Source organism: Corvus kubaryi, unplaced genomic scaffold (assembly GCF_017639235.1).
Source record: "Corvus kubaryi isolate FWS band 111438036 unplaced genomic scaffold, C.kubaryi_AGA036_p1.0 135, whole genome shotgun sequence".
NCBI classification, from domain to species: Eukaryota; Metazoa; Chordata; class Aves; order Passeriformes; family Corvidae; genus Corvus; species Corvus kubaryi.
In genome coordinates this window covers 278,094-305,765 of record NW_024580669.1, presented here as the reverse complement: position 1 = coordinate 305,765, position 27,672 = coordinate 278,094, and the positions used below count along the sequence as shown (strand labels likewise).

Here is a 27,672-nt window from a genome sequence, read left to right as displayed (position 1 = left end):
TCCATCCATCCATCCATCCATCCATCCATCCATCCATCCATCCATCCCATCTAACTCTCCATCCATCTGTCCGTCCATCCCACCCCTGACCCATCTCCCAGTCTGTCCATCCATCCCTCCCTCCACCCCCCAGTGCTGGATTTAACCCCACCCCCACTCAGCAGTGGGGCCCTGCCCTGCAGGGGGTGGGGAGTGGTGGGGTCAGGGGTGGAGCATCCCCAAGCCCCACCCCACTGACCACACCCCCACTGACCACGCCCTACTGACCACACCCCCGCTGACCACGCCCTACTGACCACACCCCCGCTGACCACACCCCCGGCGCTCCACCCCTCCCCAAAGGCTCCACCCCAAAGTGCAGCTGGTGCCCGCCAGGACCGAGTTCCCCCGGGATCAGCTCCCTGTTGGGGAGCATCCCAAGGCCTCCCCTCCATCCTGGCCCTTCCCAGCTGCAGCGGCGGGGCTCATCCTGAGCATCCACCTGCATTTTTGGGGTCAAATCCTGACATTTGAGGTCACATCTTGCAATTCAGGGTCCTCCCTGGGCACAGCAGTGCTGGCATGGGGGGATAGAGACAGAAAGTCCACACAAAGACCCCCCCCAACGCCTGGAGGACCCCCCTGTAGCGCCCAGGCTGGGGGAGGGAGCGGGTCCAGCCCCACCAGTGTCTCCCAGTATGAGCTGGAGGTTACTGGTGCAGGGAGGGAGTGGGATCAGCCCCACCAGTCTCTCCCAGTAGGATGTGGAAGTTATGGGTGCAGGGTACAGCCCCACCAGTCTCTCCCAGTATAAAGTGGAGGCTGCTGGTGCAGAAAGGGAGCAGGGTCCAGCCCCACCAGTCTCTCCCAGTATAAAGTGGAGGCTGCTGGTGCAGAAAGGGAGCAGGGTCCAGCCCCACCAGTCTCTCCCAGTACGAGGCAGAAGCCGCTGGTGCTCGGGGGCTCCAGGAGCTGCCCCAGCAGGAGGCCCCGACCTGCTTATTAAAGGCCGATTAACGAAGATTAAAACCTCCCAGCAGCGTCTGCCAGGCCGAGCTGTCTCCCCCGGCCCTGCTGCCAGGTCCAGGGCCCCTTTGGGGCACCCCAGCCCGGCCATGGGATGTTCTGGGGTGCCCAGGGGTCCCCAAACCCCCAGGTCACCGTCCCAGCCAGGGCAGCACGCTCCATGCCGAGGGATCCGCTCCAGCTCGGCGGGAATACCCGGGAGCATCCCCAGGAAAGCAGCCCCATTCCTCCTTCCTGCCCTTCTCTTTGTCCTTCCAGCTTTTCCTGCTCTTCCTCTCACCCCACGCCACAGAAGCCCCCGCAGGATTCACCGGATCTGGCAACCATCATTCCAATAAAGCTGCTGAAACCCATCCCCGCGTTTCCCGGCTCCTCCTTGGGTTTGCGCTCCCAAAAAACATCCCCCGGCTCACCAGGACCTTGGGGGTGAGAGGGGGCTGAAAATCAAGGAATTCAACCCAAAAGGCAGCTCAGCCCCTGGGTGGGAGCACGGGGGGATGCTCCAGCACTCCCAAGGCATCCATCCAACCCCAGATTGATGCAGGAAGAGGAAAACGAGATAAATTGCACCAAAAAAAAAAGGATGAAGCTCCAAAACCATCCCAGCGATGCTCAGCTCCTCCTCTCCAGCCCCAGCGTGGGAGGGGGGAGGAACCAAACCCCAAAAAACACCCACCAGGAAGGGAGGATGGCAAATATTCCCAAAATATCCCCAAAATGCCCCCAAAGAGGAGAGTTGGACAGCCGGGTAGACACATTTGTAACAATTTATTGAATGAGGCAATAATAGACACTGGGAAAACAAGGGGGGGGGTCCATGCTCTGCTATTTGCCTGGTTTTTGTCTTTTTCTTTTTTTTTTGGGGGGGGGGGGGAACCCTCTGGGACTAAAAGAACCTCATTTCATGGCAAAGAAAAAATTGACTTGAAAAGCCACCGACATCTTCACAAGGACGATAAAAAAATAATCATTAGGAAAAAAAAAAAAAACCCAAAGAAGATCCGTAAATCGGAGAGAACCAGGACTGTTTCTGTGGAAAGATCTCCCTCCCCTCGGAAAAGGACCCAAGAACTGTATACAAAGAACATGTGATAGGTTTGTTTTTGTGGGGTTGGTTTTTTTCCCCCCATAAAAAACAAGTAAATACAAGAATCTGAAAACTTCCTCGAAGGCGGAGCGAGATGTGGAGAACTTGAACAGCCACTTGGAAATCATAATAAACCCCCCCAAAATAATCCCCCAAAAATGAAATCCCATGGGAAATGCTTAGGGGGGGGTTTGGTTGGGCACCAGGGTTTGGCCCATGGGGACACTGAGTAAAGTCTGTCCCCCCCCAAAAAACCCCCCAAAGGCTTCTTTTAACCCTCCTGGGAAGGGTTTTGGGGTTAAAAACCGTGCTGGGAGAGGCACAGGGCAGGACTGGGCTGGGGCGGAGGGTTGGGGTGAAGAGGGTCCCCCAAAGGGAAGGGTCTCGCTCGCATCCCCCCTTCCAGCGAAGCTTTTCCTGCGGGAATCAGAGGAGGAGAGGATGGGGTGGCAGCGGGGAGGGGGATGAGCCCGAGGCAGCTCTTTGGCAAGGGAAATCCTGGGAATGTGGTGGGAAAAAGCGTGGGGGGATGGGGGGGGGACGCAGCCAGAGCCCCTTTAGAGGCGCTCCCACTCCGGTCTAGAGCCACGAAACTGGGAAATAATAATAATAACAACAACAACAACAACAACAATAATAATAATAATAAAGAAGAAAAAAAACCAAAAACAACCCCAAGGATCTAAAATGGCAGGTACAAGAGCAGAGAAGTAGGAACAGGTCTCCAGTGTGCACCAAGGGGAGCCGAGCGGGGCGCGGATCCTCCGGCAGGCGCGCGGCTCCTGGAAGAGCATCATCCCTTGGGGGGGGTGGGGGAGGTTGCCACACCCCCCTGCAGTCACACATGCTTTTTTTTTTGTTGTTATTTTAATTTTTTTCCCCCAAAAAGGGGGTTTTTTTTTCCAAACTTTTTTTTTTTGTTGTTTTCTTTTCTTCCTTTTGTGGCTTTTTTTTTTGTTTGTTTTTGTTTTTTTTTTTTGGGGAGGGTGGGGGGGAGGGTTTGTTGTTTTGTTTTTTCCGGGGTGGGTTTTTGGAATATAAAAGTCCATATTAAAATCTTTGATACCTAATTCGCTGCCAGGGGCGGGCCGTGCCCGGAAGGTGCCAGCGGGTGCTGCCGGAGCGGCGCTGGCCGAGGGTGTCCGTGCTGCCCCCCGGCCTCCTCCTGCTCGATCCCACGGGGGGGAAAACGGGGCATAAAGGGTCGCTTTATTTTCATTTTCCTTTCAACCTCCTCGGAATCCAAGTCCCATCACAATTTGGCTTCTCGCTCCTCCGAGAGCAGAGTGGCGCTAGAAAAATGCACTTTACACAACATCCTCTGCCAGGATTTGTTTCGTTTTCGTTTGTTTTTCTATTTTTCTCGTTTTAAAAAAAAAAAAAGAAAGACCAAAAAAAAAAAAAAAAAGGTCAACAAAACCTTTTCGTTTCCGAAGCTGGGAGACTCAATGCCACCTGATTGCATCTCTGGAGAGGCGTAAAAAAATGAAGTCGTGTAAGAGACGAGGAGAATCGCCACGATCCCGCTGCTCCGGGCGCCGTCACTGATCCAAGGTCACCACCTCCACCGCCTGCCCGTCCATGGTGACGGCAGTGTCCGCTATCCTCGTGGTCACCGGCGCCATCGCCACCTGCACGGGGCCGTTGCCTTGGGCCAGGCTGGTCACCACGGTCTGGTACATGCTCACGGGGATCTGCACGAGGCCTGCGGAGACAGGAGGGAACAGGGGCGGCGTTGGGAGGGAGTGGAGCGGGAACGGCGGCCCTGAGGTCCCCAGGGGCTCGGGGGCTTCATTTGTGCTGCTCTGGGGGGGGGTCTTTGGATGGCTGGAGCTCTCCTTGCCTGGAGGAGGGTCCTCAGCTCTATAGGGATGTGGAGCTGCTGGAGCAAATCCAGAGGAAGCCACAGAGCTGCTCCCAGGGCTGGAGCACTGCTGAAGCCAGGCTGGGAGAGCTGGGAATGTTCCCCTGGAGAAGGGAAGGCTCCAGGGAGAGCTCCGAGCCCCTTGCAGGGCCTAAAGGGGCTCCAGGAGAGCTGCAGAGGGACTGGGGCCAAGGCATGGAGGGACAGGAGCCAGGGAATGGCTTCCCAGTGCCAGAGGGCAGGGCTGGATGGGAGATTGGCAATTGGGAATTGCTGGCTGGGAGGGTGGGCAGGGGCTGGCCCAGGGTGCCCAGAGCAGCTGGGGCTGCCCCTGGATCCCTGGCAGTGGCCAAGGCCAGGCTGGACATTGGGGCTGGAGCAGCCTGGCACAGTGGGAGGTGTCCCTGCCCATGGCAGAGGGTGGCACTGGAGGGGCTCTGAGGTCCTTCCCACCCAAAACATTCCAGGATTCTATCCACGGAAAACCAGCAATCAAGAAGGACGCCGGCCCCCGCCCAGCTGTGTCCGTGCTGGATGAATGATTTGTGCCTTGGAGGCCTTGCTGTGCTGGATTTGCCCTCCATGAAGCCACTGGGATGGGAGCGGGGATGGGATGGGGTCGGGATGGGTGGCAGCAGCTTGGGGCCCACACCCCGGCGCTGTCGGGCTGCAGGGAGAGAGAATGAGGATGAAGAGGAAAGAAATGACATCATTTTTGGAGGAGGAACCCAAACCAGCCATGTTTTGGGATGGTACAGCAGGGAGCTGCTCAGCCAAACCCGTCAGGCCGAGTTTTCCTGGAGGCAGGGATTGCTCCCACCCCAGAGCCCATCAGGGATCACCCACAGACACGGAACACCCTTCCTACAGGTGTTTTTCCACTTGATATGCCCAGAATTGGGAACTGCGGGGCTGAGGAAGGGATAAATTCAGCTTTTCCCATCCCCTGTCACTCTGCAGGTCACTCAAACACCTCCCCACCGGTGGCACATGGGAGGATCCCGTTGCTGTGCATCCATGAGCCCCATTACAGCCACTCCCCAGCACAATTCCCTTCTTCCTGCTCCCTCTCCATCCCAGCCGGGTCCTTCTCCCCTCACAGGGAAGGGGCAGCGTGGGACCAACAAGCCCTGGCCAAGCCAAACTGGCTCCTGGCACTGGTTCTGGGCTCTCACACGTGCATGGGACACACAAAACAGAGAGAGGAAAGCAAAGCCCCTTCCTCAGCCCTTCCCCAGTCATGCATGAGTCCAGCAAAGTAGAAACAGCTTTTCCCAAGGCTGGCTCAGCTGCAGGAGGGGACCAGAGGCCTCCAGGCTGAGGATGGAGCTGGCAAAGCTTTAGCACTGCAGCGCCAAAGGCGAGTCCTGGTGAGCCAGGAAACACCAAAGCGACAATAAAACGAGGCCCCTGAGGGTTGTTGTGATGTGAACAGTGGAAGGAGGTGGAAAAAATAGTGAGGAGCACTCGACAGAGCTGGGCAGGGGAAGGGAATGGCAAATCCTGCAGGCTGGGAGGAGAAACTTCATCGTTCTTCTCCGGTATTGTCCCTGCACCCACCTCCACCTGTGGCTTGGCCAAGGGAGATTTGGCCAAGCGAGATGATTTAGACATTTCAGGAACTACCCACACCTCTACTGGGGATAAAACCAGCTTTTTGAGGTCAACAAATCCTTCCAGCAGCAGCACGGGATGGATGGCCAGCCCCCGCCACGACATCAGGTTCCTGAGCGAGGCTTTCCCGAAAAAGCAGCACAATCCCTGTGGGTTGAGGTGCAGGGAGCAGAGCTCTGCCCCACCAAGGGCACTTGTTTGGTAACGCGAGGCAGCTCCGTGTCCTCGGATAACTCTCTGTGCAGACAGGAAAGCTTAGGAGTTAATCGTGCTGACCAGGTGGGTGACCCCAGCGCAGCCCAGAGCTCCTCCAACATCCCTCCCCTCGGGGTCCTGAAGCGCTCCGTGGGCTGGGAAGTGTCCTGATCCCCCAGCCGGAGGGGCTGTGGCCACATTCACCAAGCCCAACCATGGAATTGGTTCCCGGGTTGGCTGTCCAGCACTGGCTGCCATGAACAGCGCAGGGTCAGGAGGAGGTTCCCCGCTCCCAGGGCACTTTCTGGTCAGTGGGAATTTCAGGCAACAAAACGAATGAGAAAAGAGAGCTCAGGCTCAGCCCTCCTGAAGAAAATCTCCTAGCAGACCCCTCAGGAGAACACAGCACATCCCAGTTTAAGCAGGACCTGGGGATCTGGCCTGGGATGCACCTCAAATCCCCGCTCCAGACCAACAAGCCAACTAAGCCCTTTGGGTTACTTGGGTTGTTAACCCGGAGCAGATCAAATGCCACATGGACAACGCACGGAGCAGAGCCACCACCACCCCCCCGGGCCACAGACCACGCGACGTCGAAGCCACGATCCCTCCACGCTGTCCAAACGTGCCAGACCCGGGTGCTGGCGAGCCCTGAACACCCAGCTGGGGTATTTGGGAAGGATGAGTTAATTCAGACAAGGCTTGGCCGAGCCCGGCCACCTCTCGGAGCGCGCGGAAGAGCGGGGAAGTGTCAGCGAGAGACGGTGCCGCGCAGATCCCTTTCTGCATGGGATTAACGCAAATCGCCTCAGCAGATGATGTAGCGGCCCTTCCTGCCAGGGGTGGTAACAAACCAAAGGAGGAGAGGGCTGGAAAGTCTGCTGTGCATTAGAGCCGAGCTGATCGCCCTTGGGAGAGAGACGATTAAACCGCTGAGATGCTGTAATCAGGTCTGGGATTGGCCCCGCGCTGCATCTGCTCAGACCTGCACCCTGATTAGCCCTAATCTAGCTGGCATATGTTAATCTAAAGCATGGATTTCAGACCCTTTCAATTGTATTAAAAACAGGAAATCCATTAGACAAAAAAAACCCAAAAACCAAACCCAAACCCAAACCAACTTTTCTCGAGTCTTTGAAAAATACATTTCTGCAAAAGAAGCGGAGCTGGGCTGGGGAGCGCTGCGAGGAATGGGTCAGGCAGGGAAATGGGATCCCACTGGATCCTGTGGCTGCTCAGACCGGCTCCTGTCTGTCACAGAGAGGTGATGGAGCACACACAGAGCAGCACAAACCGTGGCCACGGGCTCCCAGGAAGATGCAACCAGGCTGTGACTTTGCTACCCCTCCCTGAATCCACCCAAAAAGCCCCTCCTGTCCTTGGCAGGGGTGAGGAGCCAGCTCTGGCCAGCCGGGCACAAGGACAACATCTAGAGAGGCAGCTGGGACAGCACCAGCTCCTGCCACATCCCAGAGAAAGAAGTTTTTTGGTGGAGGATCAGCTGGATTTGGTAGGAAGGAGGGTCCGGCATGGCCGGTGACAGCCGTGGGGGAATGGGGAGGACACGAGAGTGGCCAAGGGAGGAGAAGAACCATGGAAGGCCTCAGGGGTTGAAATGGCCACCATGAATCAGGATTGGAGTCGATTGACTCGGAGGTGGCTGTGGTTGGACTCAAATGCCGGGTCAATGTTTGCAGCTGCATTTCAGCTGGGGGACTGTGATGGGCCAGAGGAGAGAATGAAACTCCTGCTGCTTCAGCAGGGAAGAGGTCTCAGCTTAGGGAAGGACAAGGGTAAAGGTCAGGCTCTGCCCGCGACCAGAGAGACACGGGATTCAGAGGGGAAAAGTTACGCCATGTCTGATAAAGAAATCTCATCTGGCACGGAGCATAAGAACACCTGCTCTGATCCTAAATTGCAGGTGACTCCATTAAACCACCCCAAAGGGCTTGAGGGGAGAAGGTTGGGTGGGTGGAATGATTCAGTGCCCGGGGAACTGGGGTCAAGGATCAGAAATGCCCTGGACATCTTGGGACCGTTGGATGCTCAGGGAGCCGAGATCATCAGTGCCAGTTTCTGCCTTGCTTTGACACCTCCTCAGCCTTGAGATCAAAGCTAGTGCAGCACGGACAAGGCTTCAGCTTCAGCTTCATTCCCAGTGCTGCAGGATATGGAATATTGTCCAGCTCAGGGACACAAGACGCCCTGTCTTCTTCCTGGTATCTTAGGCTGAGTCCTTCCTTATCTCCCATTCAGTGAAAAGAGGCTCAGGCCAAGGAATCATGGAATGGTTTGGGTGGGAAGGGACCTTAAACATCACCCAGTGCCAGCCCTGCCATGGCAGGGACACCTCCCACTGTGCCAGGCTGCTCCAGCCCCAATGTCCAGCCTGGCCTTGGACACTTCCAGGGATCCAGGGGCAGCCCCAGCTGCTCTGGGAATTCCAGCCCAGCCCCTCCCCACCCTCCCAGCCAGCAATTCCCAATTCCCAATCTCCCACCCAGCCCTGCCCTCTGGCACTGGGAAGCCATTCCCTGGCTCCTGTCCCTCCAGGCCTTGGCCTCAGTCCCTCTGCAGCTCTCCTGGAGCCCCTTTAGGCCCTGCAAGGGGCTCTCAGCTCTCCCTGGATCCTTCCCTTCTCCAGGGGAACACCCCCAGCAGCTCCACATCCTTCTGCTGTTGGGGTCCCCAAAGCTGGACACAGCTCTGCAGGTGGGGTCTCTTGACAGAGGTGGACAATCCCCTCCCCTGACCTGCTGCCCACGCTGTGGGATGAGCCATGGACAGAGTTGGCTTTCTGGACATCTGCCCATGTGGCTCCACATCCAAATGCCACGAGACCGAGTAAACCTGGCTACCCCATCCCAGGTGTGAGGCAGTCACAGCAGGCATGGATGGAGGATGGGCTGGAACGGCAGCACAGGTCCCACCACCACAAAGTCCCGTCAGTGAGGAGACCAACCCAAGGCAGCCTGGGACAAAGCTCTGTCTGGACTGGGAGCATCGAGCTGGGATCTGGCAGCAGATGGAATGAAGAACCTTCTGCTGTGAGTCCTGTGAATGTCCGGCATGTTCTCCTTACGGCAGCAGTGGGAATGTGCAGCTGGACAAGGTTCTGCGAGCCTTGGAACGCACCTGGGAGCAGAGAGGTCTTGGCTGACACCAAAACAGGAGCTGTCTCAACAACCTGGTTGGACAATGTGGACATTCAATACAGCATCCTGAAAGCTTCTTGCGGAATCTCCAAAGCCGTGTGGAATGGCTGGGAGGAATGGAATGGTGTGTAGCTCCACGCTGCCAGTCACCCATGGAGTGAGGGATGTCCTCTTGGCTTGACCCTCTACATCATAGGAAGGTTGAACGGCAGGACCTCGCATGAAACCTTTTCCACGTGGGGCTCAAACGGGAACTCAAGACAAAGTCCTGGAGGATGAGGAGGCAGGAACCAGCCCAACTCCTGACCAGACAACAGCAACCACTGTCACCAGGTTGAACGTCACCGCAAGAACAGAAAAAGCTTTTTCCTTCAAAAAGTACAAAATCTCTTCTCTGGCAGCATCGACGACAACATCTAGGAATGATCAGAGAGCCGACCTCCTGCCAAGGCAAACTCCCACGGGAACAGCCCCTGGAAGGGGAGGGAAAGGCAGTGGAGAAGCATTCCCATGGGGCTCCTGCATCAGGGAGCCAGGAGCCCCGGGCAAGGCCCAGCCCTGCGGTACCGAGCCAGGATGACGCCAACAAGAAGGGGGAGATAATGCCAACATCTCAACAGCCTCGTGCTTGAGGGGAGAATCCAAGAGTGGAGCCATTACCTGAGGGGAGCTCATGGCTCTACAGGCCATGACGTCACAGGAAACACCGCTGGGCACGGAGGAGGAGGGACACAGGTCTGGAGTGGCGAAGCAGCACGGAACTATTGCTCTTGGGAGTTCTTTTGTGGGACAAAAAGGAAAATGCACAAGGACTTGAGCGATCCCCTTGGAGCTCCTCAGAGAGCACAGGACGTGATCGGGTTCTTGCAAGGCAACCTCATCGTACGAAAACCCAGCACCTCGGCTGAGAGCTGCAGCCCCTCCAAAAGCTGGTGCTGCTGTTGGGGATCCAGTGGCTCCAGAGGCCAAGGCTGACACTTCTTGCTCCGTGTGCTGCAAGGAGGAAGTGCTGCAAGCTGTGAGCACTGCAGAGCCAGGAGTGAGCGGCCTCACAAGTCCCTCAGCCCCCAATGGAAAAGGCTAAAAAGAGCGGAATTTTCCACTGACTTTCTCAGCCGTTGACGTCCAGCTCGTTCAGAGGACTTTGTTTCCACCAACACTGAGGGGAAACCAGAGCAAACTGTGCTGAGCACCATCCCACAGAAGCCTTTCACAGTAGATACTCCTGCAACTTCTCCTTCCCCTCCTCTGGAGGCAGGGGCTGAGGAATCCAGCTGAAATTCCCATGCTCAGGAATGCACTACGGGGCCCTAGCGATGGAAGGGTTCTCGTCAACGGTTCCGAACGAGTAGATTTTAATACACACACACCCAAAAATCAAGCCAGAGGACCTCCAAAAAATGAAATGTTTGCCCTCGGTGGGCAGCACAACGAAAGGGCACTGGGCCTGCTTTGGTCCACATTCCTAGGTGTAAATACATCAAGGCTGGTGCAGGTAAGTAGGGAATAATCATCTTTTCCAATTGTCTTTTCCCCAGTAAGACATGAGCTTGAAGAACAGCATGGAAACCTGCACTTAGGAGGTGGGAAAAATCCCAGACAACAGCTAAACATAATGTTGGTGAAGCTCTGGAGCAGCACCTTCCTCACTGGAGGTCTTTTAGAGGTGGGTGAAGACCGAGAGGGGCTGGTCCTACAGAACCAAAGACCTTTCCTGTCCTCACCAACTGCAATTTTGGAGACCATGTGGAGGGTTCCTGCCAGCACTGCTCAGCACAAACGTTAGAATGTCCCACAGTTGATTTCTGTTAGATGTTTCCTTTGACTGGGAAGCTGGTTTGCGAAGATTTCCGGAAAATATCCTCCTGACCAGCTCCCTTCTGGGGGACTGACTCGAGAGGCCTTCAAGAGGTGGGGGAGGACAATCAGTGGGCACGAGGGTGTATTTTCAGGAAGATAAGCCAGCTGTCTAACGAGTTCCAACCACAGCAGCTGAAAGAAGAGCTCTCAAAGTCAGGTGTTACCCTGACAAATCCTAAACTGCCAAACTAAACGTGTCCCTTAAGGCACGAGGTGTTGACATGACACCATGGAAGGGATTTCGCCCAGAAATAAAGCATTTCAGGAATCCCACCACACTCAGCAGTGACAGAGGAGCAGAAGACATCTCTCAGCACGGACACTTAGTTAAAGATAAGATGAACTGAAAGCTCAGCCCCCCATCTCTCACCCCCTCAACTGCAAGAGCATCAATGATTAATCAGACCTCTTTTAGGATGATATTTGGAAGGATTTTTCCCATCAGAAATAGCTCAGTGCCCCATCCCTGGAAGTGTCCAAGGCCAGGCTGGACGGGACTTGGAGGAGCCTGGGACAGTGGGAGGTGTGGGTGGAACTGGGTGATCTTTGGTCCCTTCCAACCCAAACCAGTCTGGATTCTGTAATACTGACAAATCACAAAATCCCCATGCAGTGATTTAAGCTCTGAGAGCTTTCCAGGCTCTCAAGTCACAGCTCTGCCCTACAGAACCTCTGTGCCAGTCCATTCAAAACACGGAGATTTTTTTTTCCACCAAACGATAATATGCAAAAGGCTGCAGTCCTCATTCAAGATCCTCCATCACCTGTCTTTTCAGGAGCTACTCTGGTCAAAACCCCAATAAAGAACAATTTAATGAGGCACCTGAAGCTTTGAGAGCAAAGTTGAGTCAATTAATTTACATCGTAGCCTTGACTCACCCTTCGGACGAAGGTAAATGCAGGAGATAAGATACAACATTCCCATCCACAGCTGCACGGGACGCAGCCCTGGAGCCACTGCCTCCTCCCCTGCACCCACCACATCCCCATGGTCACATCTCAGCCTCTCTGACTGGCCCTGGGGGTCACCTGCCTGCTTCATAGGCAGTGGCTTGTTCTTCCCTGAGCTTTTCAAGGAATGCCTGGATGTGGCACTCAGTGCTCTGGGCTGGGGGACAAAGTGGGGATCAGGCACAGCTTGGACTCGATGATCTTGGAGATCTTTTCCAACCTAACGGATCCAGCCTGTGATTCTTTGGCTCCTCTGGATCTGTTGCAAGGAGTTTCCTTCTCTGCTCCTTCAGGGCAACGGGAGCTGCTGTCTCAGTGACCCTAAAGCCACTGGTTGATCCGGAACCTCCCGCCTGGCACCACCGGAATGGGACCGGTCAGGATGCAGCACCACATTTACGTGGCTTGTTCTTCCTCCCACTCACTCAGCTTCAGCAAAATGTTGGCATTTTGCATCAAGGTGTTGTTTTAAATAAAATCCAAGCATCCAAACTTGAGGTTTATCTCCAAATCTTGGTCAGGGACCAGCCTTCCTTCCCTAGCTGGGAGCACCAACATCTTTGGGACATCCCTGTTTTCTCCCTCCCTATGAGGAGGGAAGAGCCATGGCCTAGCCAAGATCTGAAACATCTTTGGCTCAATCTCCCTTATTTCTTCCAGATCTTTTGGGGGGCTTTGAGTTTTGGGGGTTTATTTTGGATGTTTAGGGAGTTTTGGGACTTCTTTTAAGGTTGCTTTACTTTGAGACAAAAACCACACAGCTGGAGTTCCTGATTTACAAGAATTGTCTCCTCTGGAGCCTCAGTGCTTCCATGGAAAGAGGAAGATCCCAGTGAGCCAACCTGGTGCCCAGACTCTTCCCTGGCACAGCAAAGGCCCACAGTCTCCAGCGGTGGTGATAAACCAGGCCATGTGCCATGGACCTCTGTCTTTGCAGCGAGGACAGTCCCAGGAGGAAAAAAACTTGCAAGGATTTTTAACATTGGAAACAAGCCAAAATCCCATGTTTTCTGTTTCATCCTCATTTTGATGGAGAAACTCAAAAGAAAAGGATGCTTGGGAAAGAAGCACAGCAGCAGTTCGGTCTCCTGGGGGTGGATTAGCTCCACACCTTTTGCTTTGTCTTACCTGAAGCCACCTGTCCCCAACTCCTCTCCCCTTCATGGGGTGAATTTAGAGCTGGAGAACCAGGCCTGGGCATCACCTGAGGCAGAATTAAGCTGTGCTTGCTTAAGCTCAGTCCTCACCTAGACTTGGCCCTCTATGCTGGGTCTCCAGGGCGTGGCACCTTAAACTGGAGTCGGTTTGGCATTTAGGAGAGGTGACAAACACAGGGAATGTCTCTGCCTGTGGGAAGGAAGGTTTTTACTGGACTCCAGGGCTGGAAGCTTAGAGAATAACCTGTCTAAGCCTCCGTGATGAGCTGGCTTTGGCGTGGACACACCTGAGAAGATTAGAAGTCTATCGTGGTCAATCATCTCTACACAAAACACAGATAAAAATAGAGGGAGTCCAGCAAGCCCTGAGGCCTGCTCCCGTTGGGCTTTGCTTCCCCCACAACCTGCTGGGTGTTAATACAAAACATGGGGCAGCCAGGGGTTACCTGTGCCAAGTGTCCCAGGGAGTGGGGAGAAGAAACAGCTACGGGTAAACCAGTCTGTTCCTCCTCTCAGGAATCAGGTGTTAAACCCATGAATGAGGCTCTGAACAGTCACCTAAAAGGGATCCCTGTCAGATTTTGCCATAAATGTTTTGCTGACTGCCCTGTTATGCTTTTAACATCCCCAGGGCTCTCCCAGAGGAAGAGCTGAGACTGATTCTTATCCTGCTTTTTTAAACAGCTTTTAGTGTCCTCTGTTTTCTATATGGTTTTATTAAATGGCTACTGTGCAAAGCAAGGCAGGGCTTTGCTAAATTTACTAAAATACCTACAATTAAAAACCTAAAATTACTAAAATATTTTATTACAAGTCCATCTTACAATAAAATCATTGGAATCGAATCATTGTTTTTAAAAACAACTGAAATACCCCATATCCTAATGAAGCAGATAAATATTTGGCAGAGTTTCTGCAGGGACAACACTTTGGGCATCCCTGCCAATCATAAATAGTGTGGGAAGGGAATATAGATCATGTCAAAGGCTCTACCTACCCTCCTGTGCTGTGACCCTCACAGCCCATCCTACTTCTTCCTTCAGGTTCCTGCTCCAAACCTCTAACTCCTCAGGGCTGCTGGGTGCTCCAAGGGTATTTGTGGGGTTTTCTCTTCTTTGCTTTGCTGCTTTAAAGCTGTAACAGGTCCGTGACCTTGAAAAAGCCAAACTTCACAAATCCAAAAGGCCCAGCATCCCCACAGCCCCCTCTGTCACCGCAGGACTGCTGCTGCTGAGGGCTGTTACAATCCAAACCTCTGTCCTCACTGATTCTTTCCTGAAGTCACGATTACGAGACAGCTCGGCTTGTGTCAGGCTGAAAGGAGATATCAGCACATCCCAAAGGCATTTCTACCCCAAATGGTGCCCAGGCACAAAACCCAGAGAGACACAGCCCCTTTAACCCCGAGAAACACCAAGAGGGACCTAAAGGTACAAGTGCAAAACCAGCTAAATCCCAACATTCCAAACCGCCACCACAGAAATCCACTCACCTAATGAACTCTCTGCCAGGCTCCACTTGCAACCTGAATAGTCTGCTGCTAGGATGCCTGACAATGAAATGCAAGTGTAAAAGGCTGGGAAAAGGGCAAATGCTACAGCTGGGGAGGGGGGGATTTAGTGGGGTAATTAGTGTACTCACAGGAAATGCATCCTTTGGTTTACTGGGTGAGTGCAAAAACTCAGTGACCACAGAGGAGGAGAAAACTCAGTGACCACAGAGGAGTAGCACCCCAACGTTAGGGCAGAGTAACTAAAATATTTCTAATTCCACACAGAACATTGTGTGTGTAAGGGGGAGGTAAAGTGGGAGGTAAGAATAAAGCACTGCCAGATATTTTACAAATATTTAGACGAATGGTTTAATCGGCCCAGCGAGGAAAGTCTGCACCAAAGCAGTGAAATCCATCACGGAGAAGCTCAGGCCACCTCCAACAAAGCTCTCCACAATCCCCGGCGTAGAGACGAATGAGGAGCAGAAATGGCTGCCAGAGTGGAATTTCTATGTACCCCAAGAGCACGAGGCTGGGAAGTTCATGAAATCCAGGCACTCCTTGGGGCCTGGGAGGAGCTCCATGTGATTTTAAGGCTCTGCAGGACTGGCTGGTTTCAGCTGGGCCGGTGCCGACGGATCACATGCGAGCACGGACATGGGCACATCCTCCAGAGCGTTGAGCACATGGAGACATAAAGCAGCCATTGTGCTGGCAGAAAGGCAATCTGTAACCAGATAGGCCCTGGCTCCATCTAAAAGCCATTTTCCCAGCATTTTGCTGACTTGTTCCCCAGGAGCCTCGCTGCCACAACAGGGTGCACATTCATGGCCAAGCGGCGGGTCCAACGCCACGGGTTCTCCCCCCCGTGCCCCACCAGTGCCTCTGTGCCAGGGAATTCCGGGCTCTTAACCCAACAGAGGTGACACGAACACCCCAAATGAGCTTTTGGAAGAGATAACTCCTTGGGAAGGTGTTTAAAGCTTTGCCTTGATATGGGAAGCTGCAGCTGTGGCGATCTGCTGGAGCCTCACCTTGCACTAGGTCCTGCCCAGCTACCGGGAGGTAAGTTTGGCTTTTTTCCTTGGGGAAAAAAGGGCTGGAACTGCACCTGAAGGCTCCTTTTTTCCCTCCTCCTCAAAGCACACCCTCCAAATCCAGCTAGGAAAGCATCCCTGCTCCAAAGCAGCACATCCCCAGCTGCAGCAGTGCCCCGTGCTTTGGTGTCCCCAGCCTGTCTTTTACAGGACGAGGGCCACGTTTGGCACGGCTTCCCCCCAGGTAGGACCTGGCCCATGCTCAGCAAGGCAAGCAATAAATCACAGCGCACATACGACTCAGGTGTGGAACTTTTCGTGTAAAGAGCAAGTTTTTACAGTCCACATTCCTCCTTTTTTTGTGCACCACCGTCTCCTGCTGCCCCGGCTGCGCGGCAGGCGCAATGGGTTCCCACCTCTCTCTCCTGGGAGTATTTATTCTTGGAATGCTGCTGCCTCTGGCAGATTCCTCCCTTTTAAACTCTGCACATCTGTTGCTAAAACCAAAAAGTTTGGGCTCTGGCCTGGTGACTGAAGGCACAGAACATTTGTGCCCAAACCATCAAGGCCAGGGGGCTTGGAAGCCTCCTTTGCACACCAAGAGAAGGCAACAATGGGTGCAGGGAGAGGGATGAGTTTGTTTTCCCTAAAAAGGAGTTCTCCAGCTTTTTTTTTGTCCCTGTGGGTCTCACCCTGGATGTGCAAAGGGAAGATTTGTGGCACACGGACCCGAACAGACAAAATCTGTGAGGAGAATCAAGCGGTGCAAGAGCCTGTCCTGTCCCTTCCCAGGCTGGAAAATGAGAGAGCTCTGGTGGTGGCTGGAGAATTCCTTCTGCTTTGTATTTTCTGGGATGATTCAGGCCCCAGTCCCACTGCTCTGGCTCGGATGGGAGGCCCCCAGGTGAGGAAGCACATCTCCACCAGGAGCAAACACACAGAAACCTTAAAACCCAGCCAAGTCCAAGTCTTGTTAATTTTCTGCTGCACTTCAAACCTCTCAGTATGTAATTCCTATTTGGAAGTGAGACTCAAACTTTTTTTTTGGCAAGAAAAATGTACTAGGAACCTCTGAGAAGGACATCATAACTCATCCACGGGTCAGAGCAACGGGAAACAACCAGGAACCAAACCCACTGCTGGCTGTGATCGAACTGAAACCCCCCTGGCTGCTGACTTCAAAGGAGCTGCACATCCCCTACTTATGCCAGCAATAAAATTCCACTTCCATTAGCTCCTTGTTCACCACTTAAACGCAGCAGTCCCAATTTACACAGCAATTAGAGCCCCCTAATGCTTGGGAGTACAAAGCTTTGGGGTTTTTGGTTTTTTTCCCCCCGATGGGAAGAGGTGGAAGGGAAGAGATCAGGCGGCTCAGGGGAATAGCAGAGAGCCTTTCACTGCGAGGGCTCGTGCTCAAATCTGTCCTAGGCCAGGGGAACAGATGGTCCCTCCCGAGGGCTGGGCCGTGGCTTACATGAAATAAGGGATTGTCTCAGGCCACTGGTGGACAATTTATTGCAGCCACAAACACCCTGCTGGTGGTTTCTGCTCGAGAAACCCAGGGATTCCGTGGCCATGATGTAACCGCTGCCTACCTGATCCAAGGCGCCTCATCCCTGGAGGGAACTGAGGGGAATTGCTGCCTGTGTGGTGCAAGAACCTGGATCTTGGGCTAAACCCACCTGCTTTAGCTGTCATCAGCTCCTTGGACTTGTCAGCACCAGAATGCACTCACTGAACTTCCCCTGGGAGCTTTGGAAGGTTAAAATCGTGGGGAAAACAGAGATGAGGAAGTTCAGGGATCTGTGGCAACAAGAATGCAAAACCACAGGGAAAGGAAGTTTGCTACAGTCTGAGCTGGGGATGGGAATAATAATACCATGATTAATTTTAAACCAGTTCCAAGCTGGTGCTCCCTCAGTGTTTCTGTGTCTTCTCCAGGGCACAATTTAACTTCCTGTGGGCAGATGGCAAAAAGTCCATCGAGTATCCCCGGAGCTGAAGGGGGTCCACATGAACCATCGGAAAGTGTTACCCAGAGAGGAAGTTGTATGAATGTGAGGGAATAAATTACACCAAAAGACACGAGGCTGGGAGACAGAAGTCAAACTCAGGTTTAAAAATGCCACTCATGGTTTTGGCAAAGATTCGGAGGAAACCACTCCACGAGGAGAAATGGGTTTTTTTTCAAATTCTTGGAACCTGTTTTGCAGCTCCACGAGGATTCCAGGAGGAATCCTGGAAGTGTGTGCTCCTGACCTGGCTCCAGAGACACCCAGTGGGGATGGACTCGTGCAGCCTCTCCCACCCTTCTGCTCCGGTGTGCCAGCCTGGGCCCTCGGAGCAGGGAAAATAGGGCGATTCCCTGGAATCTTCCTGCACAGCTGTTTACCCGCTGCGGATTACTGCTGTCACATGAGCTGCTTTACAGCAAAGCCAAGCTGTCTCCACGAGCTGAGAAGGTCACTGGGAGACAGGGGCCTGCAGGGACAGACACACCGCCCTCCTCTGCCACTGCCTTCCCAAAGGGGCACCGGCCTGCAGGAAAAGCGTTCCCGATGGTCAGAGGGCAGGGGAGGATGGTTTCACCTCCACGACCTCTGCACTCACCCAGTGCGAGGGACAGGAGGGCAATCCCAGGGCTGAGCCTCCTGCTGGTCCATTGACCAGGCTCCAATCAAAGTGTTGGAAGCTGGAAGAGTCCTTAGGGTGACAAATTTCCCTTCTCTTCCTTGGGTGCCCAGCAGTGTTTCGGACAAGGCCACCCAACTGTCCCCAGCCAAGGGATGCCAAGGTGGAGCTGCATCTCCTCAAGCTCTTGTGCAACCTGCTGATGCCTCAAATAGCACCCCGGTCAATCCCAGAGCAGGGAATGTCCTCTTCAACCCCAAAATCTAACAGCTGAACATCAACTGAAGAGTTTCACTTGGCAAAACAGAAATCTGAAAGTTCACTGCAGCCACTTGGGAAAATTCATTAAAAGCTCCCATCTTCCTCGCTCTGCCAGGGCAGGGCTGGTGCACGAGGAAAAACCTTTCTGCTCACAGGCTCAGGGGCTGCAGGACAGGGCTCTTTACTATGCCCCAGAGGCACGAGACAGATGGGGCTGTGCTTTTAGGCTTTAAAATCAGTCCCTGCTCCGGAGATCCAATGAAGAGGATAAATCCAGGCACAGAGTGATCCTGTGGATGTGCTCGGAAAAAAGCAGCAGGGGAACGCGGGAGGTCAGGCCCTGCTGAGGAAGCAGCTGAGGCTCTTAGGAAAGAGGGGCCGAGCACTTTTTAAGGCAAAGAAAACCAACAGAAACCTCGAGTTTGGAGACGTCCATCCAGGAGGTGGGAACGCGCATTCCAAAGAGGAGCAGGGAGCAGAAGCCACAAATTGCCCGCAGGGAGGAAACTTTGGTGCTTCAAAACAAAAGACCACGAGCTGGGTAAATGAAGAGCCAGCAAACCTCAGCGCAGGGAGCAGCCCCAAGTTGCAGACAGGGCATTTCTCCTTGCCCGGGGCTGCCTGCCGGGGGGAGAGCTCACAAAGCCCATCTCATTTCCTAAGATGCCTCCCACAGCAACAACAGCTTGCTGGGATTTCAGCCAGCTTCCCATTTGGATCAGATTGCACCCTACACCCACTGACAGCCATTAAGGGCCTGGAGCTCACAAAGTGCCCTGGGGTCAGACGAGCCTCCATCCATTCAAAACCCAGCGACTTTTTCCACAGCTCTGCAGAGGAGAGGGTGGCCTGATCCAGCCCGGCCCGGAGCCACGAGGGCACCTGTCAGGGAGGGCAGGGGCTGTGCCCTGCTGCCATGAACCAGCAGATTGCAGGTTTAGGATTAGGGAGCCCCTCTCCATCGGCCCTGATTCAGGGTAATCACAGGCTGCTCTCTCAGTTCCTCGGGTAGTGCACAGCACAGGTAAGAACAGCAGTGACATCCCCAGCCTCGCCCGTGGTGCAGCCCTGTCCCATCCCAACACGGGTGGGGATGAGGCAGGAGGCCTTGCAAGCCAAAATCTGCCAAAATCTGCACTGGAAGACGCTCCAGCTGCTCCAAAGCTGTGGGGACCACTGCCCATCCTCACCCTCGGGCAGTGAGGGGTCACTTGGGATCAGCTGAAGGAACTGCCCTGAACTCCAGACACAAATTTAGCTCTGCTCTGGGAAGCAGCTCACGAGGAGGGAGAGCTGGGATCTCTCCTTTGGGGTTGCCTGGAAGAGCAGAGATCGTGCCAGCAGCATGAAGGTGTCCAGGGATCTCTGCTGTTAAGCTGGAAAATCTTCCAGAGATGGGCTCAAAAAGCTGAGGTGGGGCTGCCACACGCTCCAGATAGTTTGGAATGAGTTGTTACTACAGGCAGAATCCACCACACGGGAATTTTTTCCTGGGAGAGAGGAGCAGCAAAGCAGAGCCTTGATTCAGGCTTCATCCACGCCCACCCAGCCTCACACTCGTGGGTTTGAACACTCGGCTCCACACCCAGCACGGATGTGTCCGGCAGAAATGGCAAAAAGCTGCTTTCCCCAGGCTGTGATGGCCCTTCCAGGAGCAGCACAACCCTCTCTGAAGAAGCTCTGCTGGTCGAGCTCTGCTGACCAAGCCTCTGATCTGGGTTAGCATAAGCGTGGAGGAGGAGGAGGAGGCCTGGAGAAAGGACTCAGCAGTATCTCTGATGGGTCAGGAGACACGCAGGACTGGGCAGAGCTGGATTTCTGACCCCACCTGTGCCCTTTCCCCTAAGCCAAGAGCTATAAATAAAACAGCACCGGGCTGGAGATGTGCAGCTTGTCAGGAGAGCGATTCCCTATCCCAGCCCGGAGGCAGAACAGCGATCCCAGATCCCGAGATCTGCTTGCAGACACCCTTCATAAACACCTCCATCCCTTCCCATGCCTACTCCTGGACTGAAATGTTTGTCTGTCCTGCTCTGTGCTTGTATTTAGGAAAAGAAGCCCACTCTGCTGGCTGCCATTCCTTTCCTGCCTGGATTCCACCACATCTCTTTCAGACAGAAGCATGTCCAAGGATTAACATTCCCATCTATTGCAGACACCCCAAAAAACCTGCTGTGATCACAGAGCCACGTGCCCTGACAGCCCCACACACCCAGAGGGGACCAGCAAAGCTCAGGATGTGGCTCTCAAAGCCAAGCTGGTGGGGACTTTGTCACCATAAACTGAAAAAAACCACCTGGAATGGTGATTTAACATGGATTTAACACGAATGGTGGTGGTGGTAAAGTCAAATGAAAAGTCTCATTAAGAGATCACAGAACCACGGAACAGTTTGGGTGGGAAGGGACCTCTCAAGGCCATCCTGTTCCACCCCTTGCCACGGGCAGGGACACCTCCCACTGTGCCAGGCTGCTCCAGCCCCAATGTCCAGCCTGGCCTTGGGCACTCCTGGGGATCCAGGGGCAGCCCCAGCTGCTCTGGGAATTCCATTCCAGCCCCTGCCCACCCTTCCAGCCAGCAATTCCCAATTGCCAATCTCCCATCCAGCCCTGCCCTCTGGCACTGGGAAGCCATTCCCTGGCTCCTGTCCCTCCAGGCCTTGGCCCCAGTCCCTCTGCAGCTCTCCTGGAGCCCCTTTAGGCCCTGCCAGGGGCTCTCAGCTCTCCCTGGACCTTTGATTTCTTGAAGACAGAGAAAAGCAGGATCCAGGGAATATAAATACATCCCTTCACCTGCCAAAAGGCCTCTTTCCAGCACCTATCCTGCACTGAGCAGCTCTGTGTGAATCCAGCTGGATTACTGAGGGGCTGTGAGATGAAGGTGCAGGAGCCTGGGCAAATATCATACAAATCCACCGAACAAACGGGCTTCAAATCCAACCTAAACCCACAACAAATCCCAGCCAAGCATCACATTCAGAGCGTTCCCAACCAGACTGACCAGTTCCTGGTTTGGGATGAAGAGTCACCACGTGAATTGTGGGATTTAACAAAAAACAGCTGGGATCCATCAAATATGAAACTTCCCAACACGACAACTCAGAAGACAATTCAGATCATCTGAATTTTCCAAAGGAAATTCAGGATCAGCCAAAAGAGCTCCAGCTTCCTGTTAGGATGGCAAAGATGGGAACTGCTTTAGGTAGTCAGACCTGTTTTAAATTCTTGCACCAGCCATCAGGCAGCTCCTCTTTCAAAATTCATGGCTAAAGAAGAAATCCTGCCCGGCCTGGAGTCGCTACCAGTCCTGCTCCCTTCCCTCTTGCAGCCCAGAACAAAAGGGAACGAACATATTGCAGCTATGCTGAGAGAGGAGAGCTGCCGTCTACCCCTCTAAATGTAATGTTAATGCCTCGTAATCAGCTTTAATTTTTAAACAGACCCAGCCCTCCTGTCCATTTCCCCTAATTCGGGACACGTGGAAGGTAAATGGCCTGCGCTTAAACCGGGCCAGCCTGGGCTGTGACAGCTGGGGAGCCTGTAAGTCTCAACTGCCTGATCACAGGAATGGATGTCAAAACTCACCAGGGGAGGGGAAACGGGGAGGGCAAGGGAGGTGCTGGAGATGCTGTGAGGTCAGGGAGAAGCCAGGAGACAAGGCCAGAGGGGCACGGCTCGTTTATGGGGTGGAAGCTCCCCGAGACCAACAGGACTGGGAGAGATGATGGAAGTGATGGAACTTCGCAAGCAAAGGCCTCGGCAGTGGCTCCCTGCCCCAGGGAAGGGGCTCCCTTTTGGGGTGCTGGGAACACCGGCATGGACACGCGGAGCAGGAACGGCTGGAAGCTTTTAGGGACAACAGCAGATCCCATCAGGAACTGAGTCACCCCTGGTGCCTCCCCAGGGCGCTGCCTCCTCCCTCTGTGATCTCAAAAGGCAGCTTTGGAGCTAAAGAGCAGCCCGGAGACTTCATGTGAGCCTTGGATACAGAACGGGGGCACAAAACTGCTTGGGAGGCTCCTTGTGCTCCCCTGGCACCGCTGCCCTTGCAAAGAGGAGAGAGGCCTTGGAACAGCCCGAGTGCTCACCAGAGAACAATATTTTTCCCCAAGAATCATGGAATGGTTTGGGTGGGAAGACATCTTAAAGATCCAGCTCCAACCTCTTGCCACGGGCAGGGACACCTTTCACTGTCCCAGGCTGCTCCAGCCTGGCCTTTGGGCACTGCCAGGGATCCAGGGGCAGCCACAGCTTCTCAGGGAACCCTGTGCCAGGGCCTGCCCACCCTCCCAGCCAGGAATTCCTTCCCAAAATCCCATCTGACCCTGCCCTCTGGCAGTGGGAAGCCATTCCTGTAAGCCCCATTCCTGTAAGCCCCATAACACACCAGAAGGCTGCTGTCAGGTCTCCCTGAAGCCTTCTCTTCTCCAGGCTAAATAAAGACAATAAAATGAGGTTTCCCTACCCCAAAAGGCCAAACTGTCCCCAGAAATGACCATTCTGTGTTCCCATCAAGGGACTTTTCGAGGAAGCCCAAAGGGATCCACTCCAGCCCCCGCCCGTGCTGGGCTGTGCGGGGCCGGTTCCATCCCACACCTGGGAACGGGACCCAAGGCAGCTCTGCCCATGGATGTGGCACAGCAGGGACTATTTTTAGCCCCGGTTGGTGGGCAGACAAATCCTAATCAGCAGCAGTAGCCGCCTCGTCAGCAGTGGCAGGATGTCAGAGCAAAGCCGGCCGGTGGCCGTGACAGCCCCGCGTCACAGGGACGGCTCGGGATTAGCGCCGGGAATCAGGCAGGACGGGCAAACGCCACGGGAGCCGCCAGGGTGGCTCCAAAGGGCAGGGCAAGGTGTGCCAGGGATCGGCCTGCCTGGGAGGGGTCGCTGCAAACAGCAGCACTTTGGGGGCTGGGGAATGTTTTGGCTCTTGGCAGAGCGGGAATGAGCCGGCTGCTGGCATCGGAGCTGCGGCCGGTGTCCCAAAATCCCAACAGGGAATTCCTGGTCACACACAGCGGAGAGCCAGAGGCTGACAGGGAACGGGTGTGGGCACAGGGATGCAGTCAGGAACCCTCTCTCTCTACAGGGCACACGCAGGGCAGTGAGTGTGGTTGGAATCATGGAATCATTAAGGCTGGAAAACACTTCCCAGATCGAGTCCAACCATTCCCAGCACTGCCAAGGCCACCACTGACCCACGTCCCCAAATGCCACATCCACGTGGCTTTAAATCCCTCCAGGGATGGGGACTCCAGCACTGCCCTGTTCCAATGCCTGACAACCCTTTCAGTGAGGAATTTTTCCCTAATATCCTAAACCTCCCCGGTGCAATTGGAGGTGTTTCCTCTGGTCCTGTCGCTTGTTCCCTGGGGGAAGAGACTCGGACTTGACGGGGACTAAGCTCCTTTTAACTGAGGTTTATGCCAAGGTATTTCAGCCAGAGTCCAACAGCTCCAGTGCTGATAATTATTCATTTATACACAGCAATTTGTCCTTTAGGAAACACCTCTCCCTGTTCCTGGAGCTGCTCAGCAAAGCCAGGAATTCACTCCTCTGCTCTCCTTGCTGGCAGCCACTGGCATCTCTTCTACCCTCTCATCTGAAACACACCTGCAAAAATGATTTTCCTCACCTTTCCTTCAGATTGGGATTAAATCCTACCTGTTTCAGGGCAAACCTTCATAACAAAATTCTGTTCCCACCAGGGAGGCCCTACAAAAAACTTGACTTTTTCCTTCCTGTCCTCCTGGATGCAAACATGCTGATCTGCACTTTGCCAAGCTGCTAGCGACTCATTTGGCTCCATATTCCCTAAAAAGGAGATCCAACAGGAAAAACATAAAATACTGCTTTTTAAAAAGTGACATTTGCAGCCCCTAAGCCTCCCCCCCCCACCCAAAATTTAAATATTTTTCTCGTATGAAAAAGCCACCAGGTTCCAGTGGCTCAGCATTGCACCTCCCTATCCCGAGGTATCCCAAAGCAAGGACAGGGATCCCAAAAACCTGCGCCGGGTTTTCCCAGCGTATCCGAGCGTTCTCTGGGAGACACACACAGGATAGGGAATGGGATCCCAATCCTGCCCTTCCCTCCTGGATGTGTTTTCCCTCAGAGAGCCGGGTGGGAGCGGCAGCCGCGCTCCAGGCCCGGAGCTGCCAAGAGGAGCGTTCCCATTTCCCATCTGCACGGCCAAGGCTGGGGACAGCTTCCCACCTGTTGACTTTGTGTGGGAAGCTCGGCAGCCTTGCCCAGACCTGAAGCTTTTCCAGCATTTAAACCTCTTCTCACACCGAAACCACCCCCTGGGGCAGCAGTTCCGTGTGGCACTGTCACCCCAAATGCCGCTGGGGGCTCCTTTATCCCGCACGAGACGCTCGGGGACTGACGCCGCCTCGCCGGGGTTTGCGAAAGCAGGGAGCTCGCTAATCCCCCCCGCCCACGTCAGACCCTAATGCTCTCCCCAGGCACAATGCTGGCTCACCCTCAGCCCTAAGCACGGCCCCTTTGGTTGTACAGAGAGCAAGGATTGGGTTTTTGGGACGGCTGGGGGGATGCAGAAGGGCAGGACTCGGTGTAGGCTCCTCTCAGTGCCCCCCTTTGTGCTCCCAGCAGCATCTCCAGCAGCACGGGGAGGAGATCGAGCAGGAAAATGTGCTCTGGGGACAGGAAAAGGGCAGCCAAGGGGGACGAGCAGGATCCATTGGGTCTCTGGCTGGACCAGGCTCTGGTCTGTGAAATTAATTCCCTGGTTATGGCTCGATCCCACATCTTCCCCTGCCTCTACCTTCCCAACTCTTTCCATTGTGCCTCATTCCATGCCCTGGTTTGAATTCCACTGGGTTGGAGCTTGGAGCTGGAGCTTGGAGCATTCCACTCCTCTCACCTTCAGAAACAACCCCAGATTTGTGACGACCCCGAGGCTGTTAAACCTTCCTTGGTCAGGGAGCTGCTCTGCCCCTCCCGGGCAGCCCTGCGCAGGCACAGCCCCGCCAGGAGCCTCATCAATATTTCAGGATGCAGCCGGGAAGCCCTGGCAGCTTTCAGAGCCCCCACGGATCAATGGCAAACAAAAGGCTGCAGGAGGAGGATGCTCCAGCACCGGCACCGCTCCTTCCAACGCTCACCGAGCTTCTCTCACTCCAAAAGCAGCTCCAGAGCACAGCGCTTCCTCTCAGCAGAGCATTTCCCAGCATTTTCACCGATTGGTGCTGCCACCATCCCCTCCACTCGCTCTCCATATTCCTCTGTTTAATGCCAACCACTTAGGAACAAAACCATCTGAGCCTCCAAGCGTGGGGTCACCGCTTCCTGCGTCCCCACTCCGAGCAGATGCTCCGGAGGAGCAGGAAAACCATAATGCACTTAGTTGGTTTGACACTGCATGGGAGCAGGAGATCTTGTTTCCTTCAGCTGGGAATGTAACAGATCACAAGATTATCCACAGCCCTTTCGCGGTTCGGCCACGTTCCTGGGCTCCCTGCAAGACATCCAGCCCTAGATTCCAACATATCCATGAATACACGGATGTTTCCTCCTTTCAGCCATCGTGGTTGTCTTGTAGTATTATTATTATTATTATTGTTACTGTTATACCAGAGAAGGGATGGGAAAAATGCAAAAGCGAGATAGAAGAAAATAATAAAAGAGAGTAATTCCATTTAATGGCTAAAATCAGGAGTGAAACATCTTGCCTGACCTCCAGAAATATTGATAGAAATCATGGAATGGTTTGGGTTGGAAGTGAGTTAAAGATCATCTCTTTATGGATAGTGGACACCTTCCACTACCTCAGGTTGTTCCAAACCTGTCCAACCTGGCCTTGGAAACTTCCAGGAGTGTCAAACTCTCTCCTTTTCCCTATCAATAAGATGGGGATAAATTTCTATCCTACGCTTCCAGATAGGATTTTCCCTCAGAAAAGTCCTGCAGAAGGCTAAGAGCATTCCCAGAGAGAAGCATTTATTGGGAATATCAGCAAATTAAGACCTTGCAAGCAACAGCGAGCAGGGGGAATTTGCTGGTTAGGACCATTCCGGCTCTGGCAGTTGTTTTCCCCAAATCACTCCCAATTCCACCTCCTCTGGACAGAAGGGCACAGAGCAGTTTGTTCCTGCTGCATCCATCAAATCGTGTCCAGGAGGATGCTCCCACTCACACCCCGGGCATGGAGATAAATCCTGCCGGCAGTGCCAGCGCTGGAAACCCATCTGCTCTCCCTCCCCAGACAGAGACAGCAGCAATGGATACCAACATCTCCTCCATCCCTGAGGGAGATATATTAGCTGGTTACGTAAGGAACCAACAGCATGGAGCTTCCAAGGACTCCAAAGCCCTTCCCCTTAATACCACCGGAGATTAGAGCAAATCGAAGGAGAGTGGAAACCAGGCGAGGGGCTGTGGGCGAGGTTTTGCTCACAGGAAAATGCTGCAGTCTCTCCCCTTAATGCACTCTAAATCCCATCTGATTTCCAACTCGGCTGCTAGGAAGGGGAAAAAAAAAAAAGAAGAAAAAAAGGGAAAAAAAAATAAACCAGCCCAGCCTGCATTAAAATGATATCAATGCTGGGAGAGTGAGGTGGAGTGACTCAGGGAGGGTGTGGAGAAGGGGAGTTTTTAGGGGAAGCATCCACAGGAATCCAGACCGTGAAAGCATTTTGGGAAGCAGAGCATAAAAGGAGCCAGGGGTGCAGATCTGCTTTTCCAAATCTGATTAGTTGCTGGTTTTGAGCATCCAGGGTCAGATCCTGCCTCCGATAAACACGCAGCACTTATCGCCCTCACGCCAGGCTGCCGGCAGAATAAACACAATCCTGCTCCTCCCTCGGTGCCAGATGCATTCCCAGCTCGGAGGACAGGGATTTCCCTTCATTTCTGCTCCCTCTTCAGGCTGGCTGACTCCACAGCAAGGGAATCCAACCAGCTCCGAGTCAAATTCCTCCTCCCTCCACTGCAAACTAAACATCGACGTTTCAAAGGGAGCGCGCTCCCGGCTGGATGAGGATTTTGATGGAAGTCAGCCTCGAGCCCTCACCTAAGCAGGTTCCTGCTTTTCATGCAAAGTGACAGCTCTGCCACCCAACTGTGGCCCTCCTTGGGCAATTCACGTCCAAAAAACCCCCTCAAGGTGATGTTTCTTCACAACTTCACCCTTTGCTCCCTTTTCCGGCTGATTTTGACACCTCCTTCCACTTAATCCAAATAACCAGTGGGTTTCTTGGATAATGCCATAATAACCAGTCTGAGCTTGGAAATGATCCCAGAGTCAGGCTGGGAAAGACCTCTGGGATCACTGAGTCCAACCTATGACCCAACACCAAGGCTTCAAGTGCCAGATCCAGGTGTTCCTCGAACACCTCCA

General features: G+C 53.9%; 1 protein-coding gene across 4 annotated transcripts in view; it reads right to left on the bottom strand.

Annotated features, from left to right (window-relative positions):
- Window positions 1–3,462: 3,462 nt before the first annotated feature.
- The window catches only part of NRF1 (nuclear respiratory factor 1), a 50,079-nt gene continuing 25,869 nt past the window's right edge, over window positions 3,463–27,672 (bottom strand). For 2 of the 4 annotated variants that reach the window (XM_042051576.1, XM_042051587.1), the window contains exons 11-12: window positions 23,976–24,125; window positions 3,463–3,797 (exon numbers count right to left, since the gene is read on the bottom strand). In XM_042051576.1, the coding sequence (XP_041907510.1) occupies window positions 3,634–3,797; window positions 23,976–24,125 (314 nt within the window). In that variant the 3' untranslated portion in view covers window positions 3,463–3,633. Of the gene's footprint in view, window positions 3,798–14,380; window positions 14,438–23,975; window positions 24,126–27,672 lie in introns of all 4 variants that reach the window. The other 2 variants (XM_042051596.1, XM_042051603.1) reach the window with 2 other exon arrangements.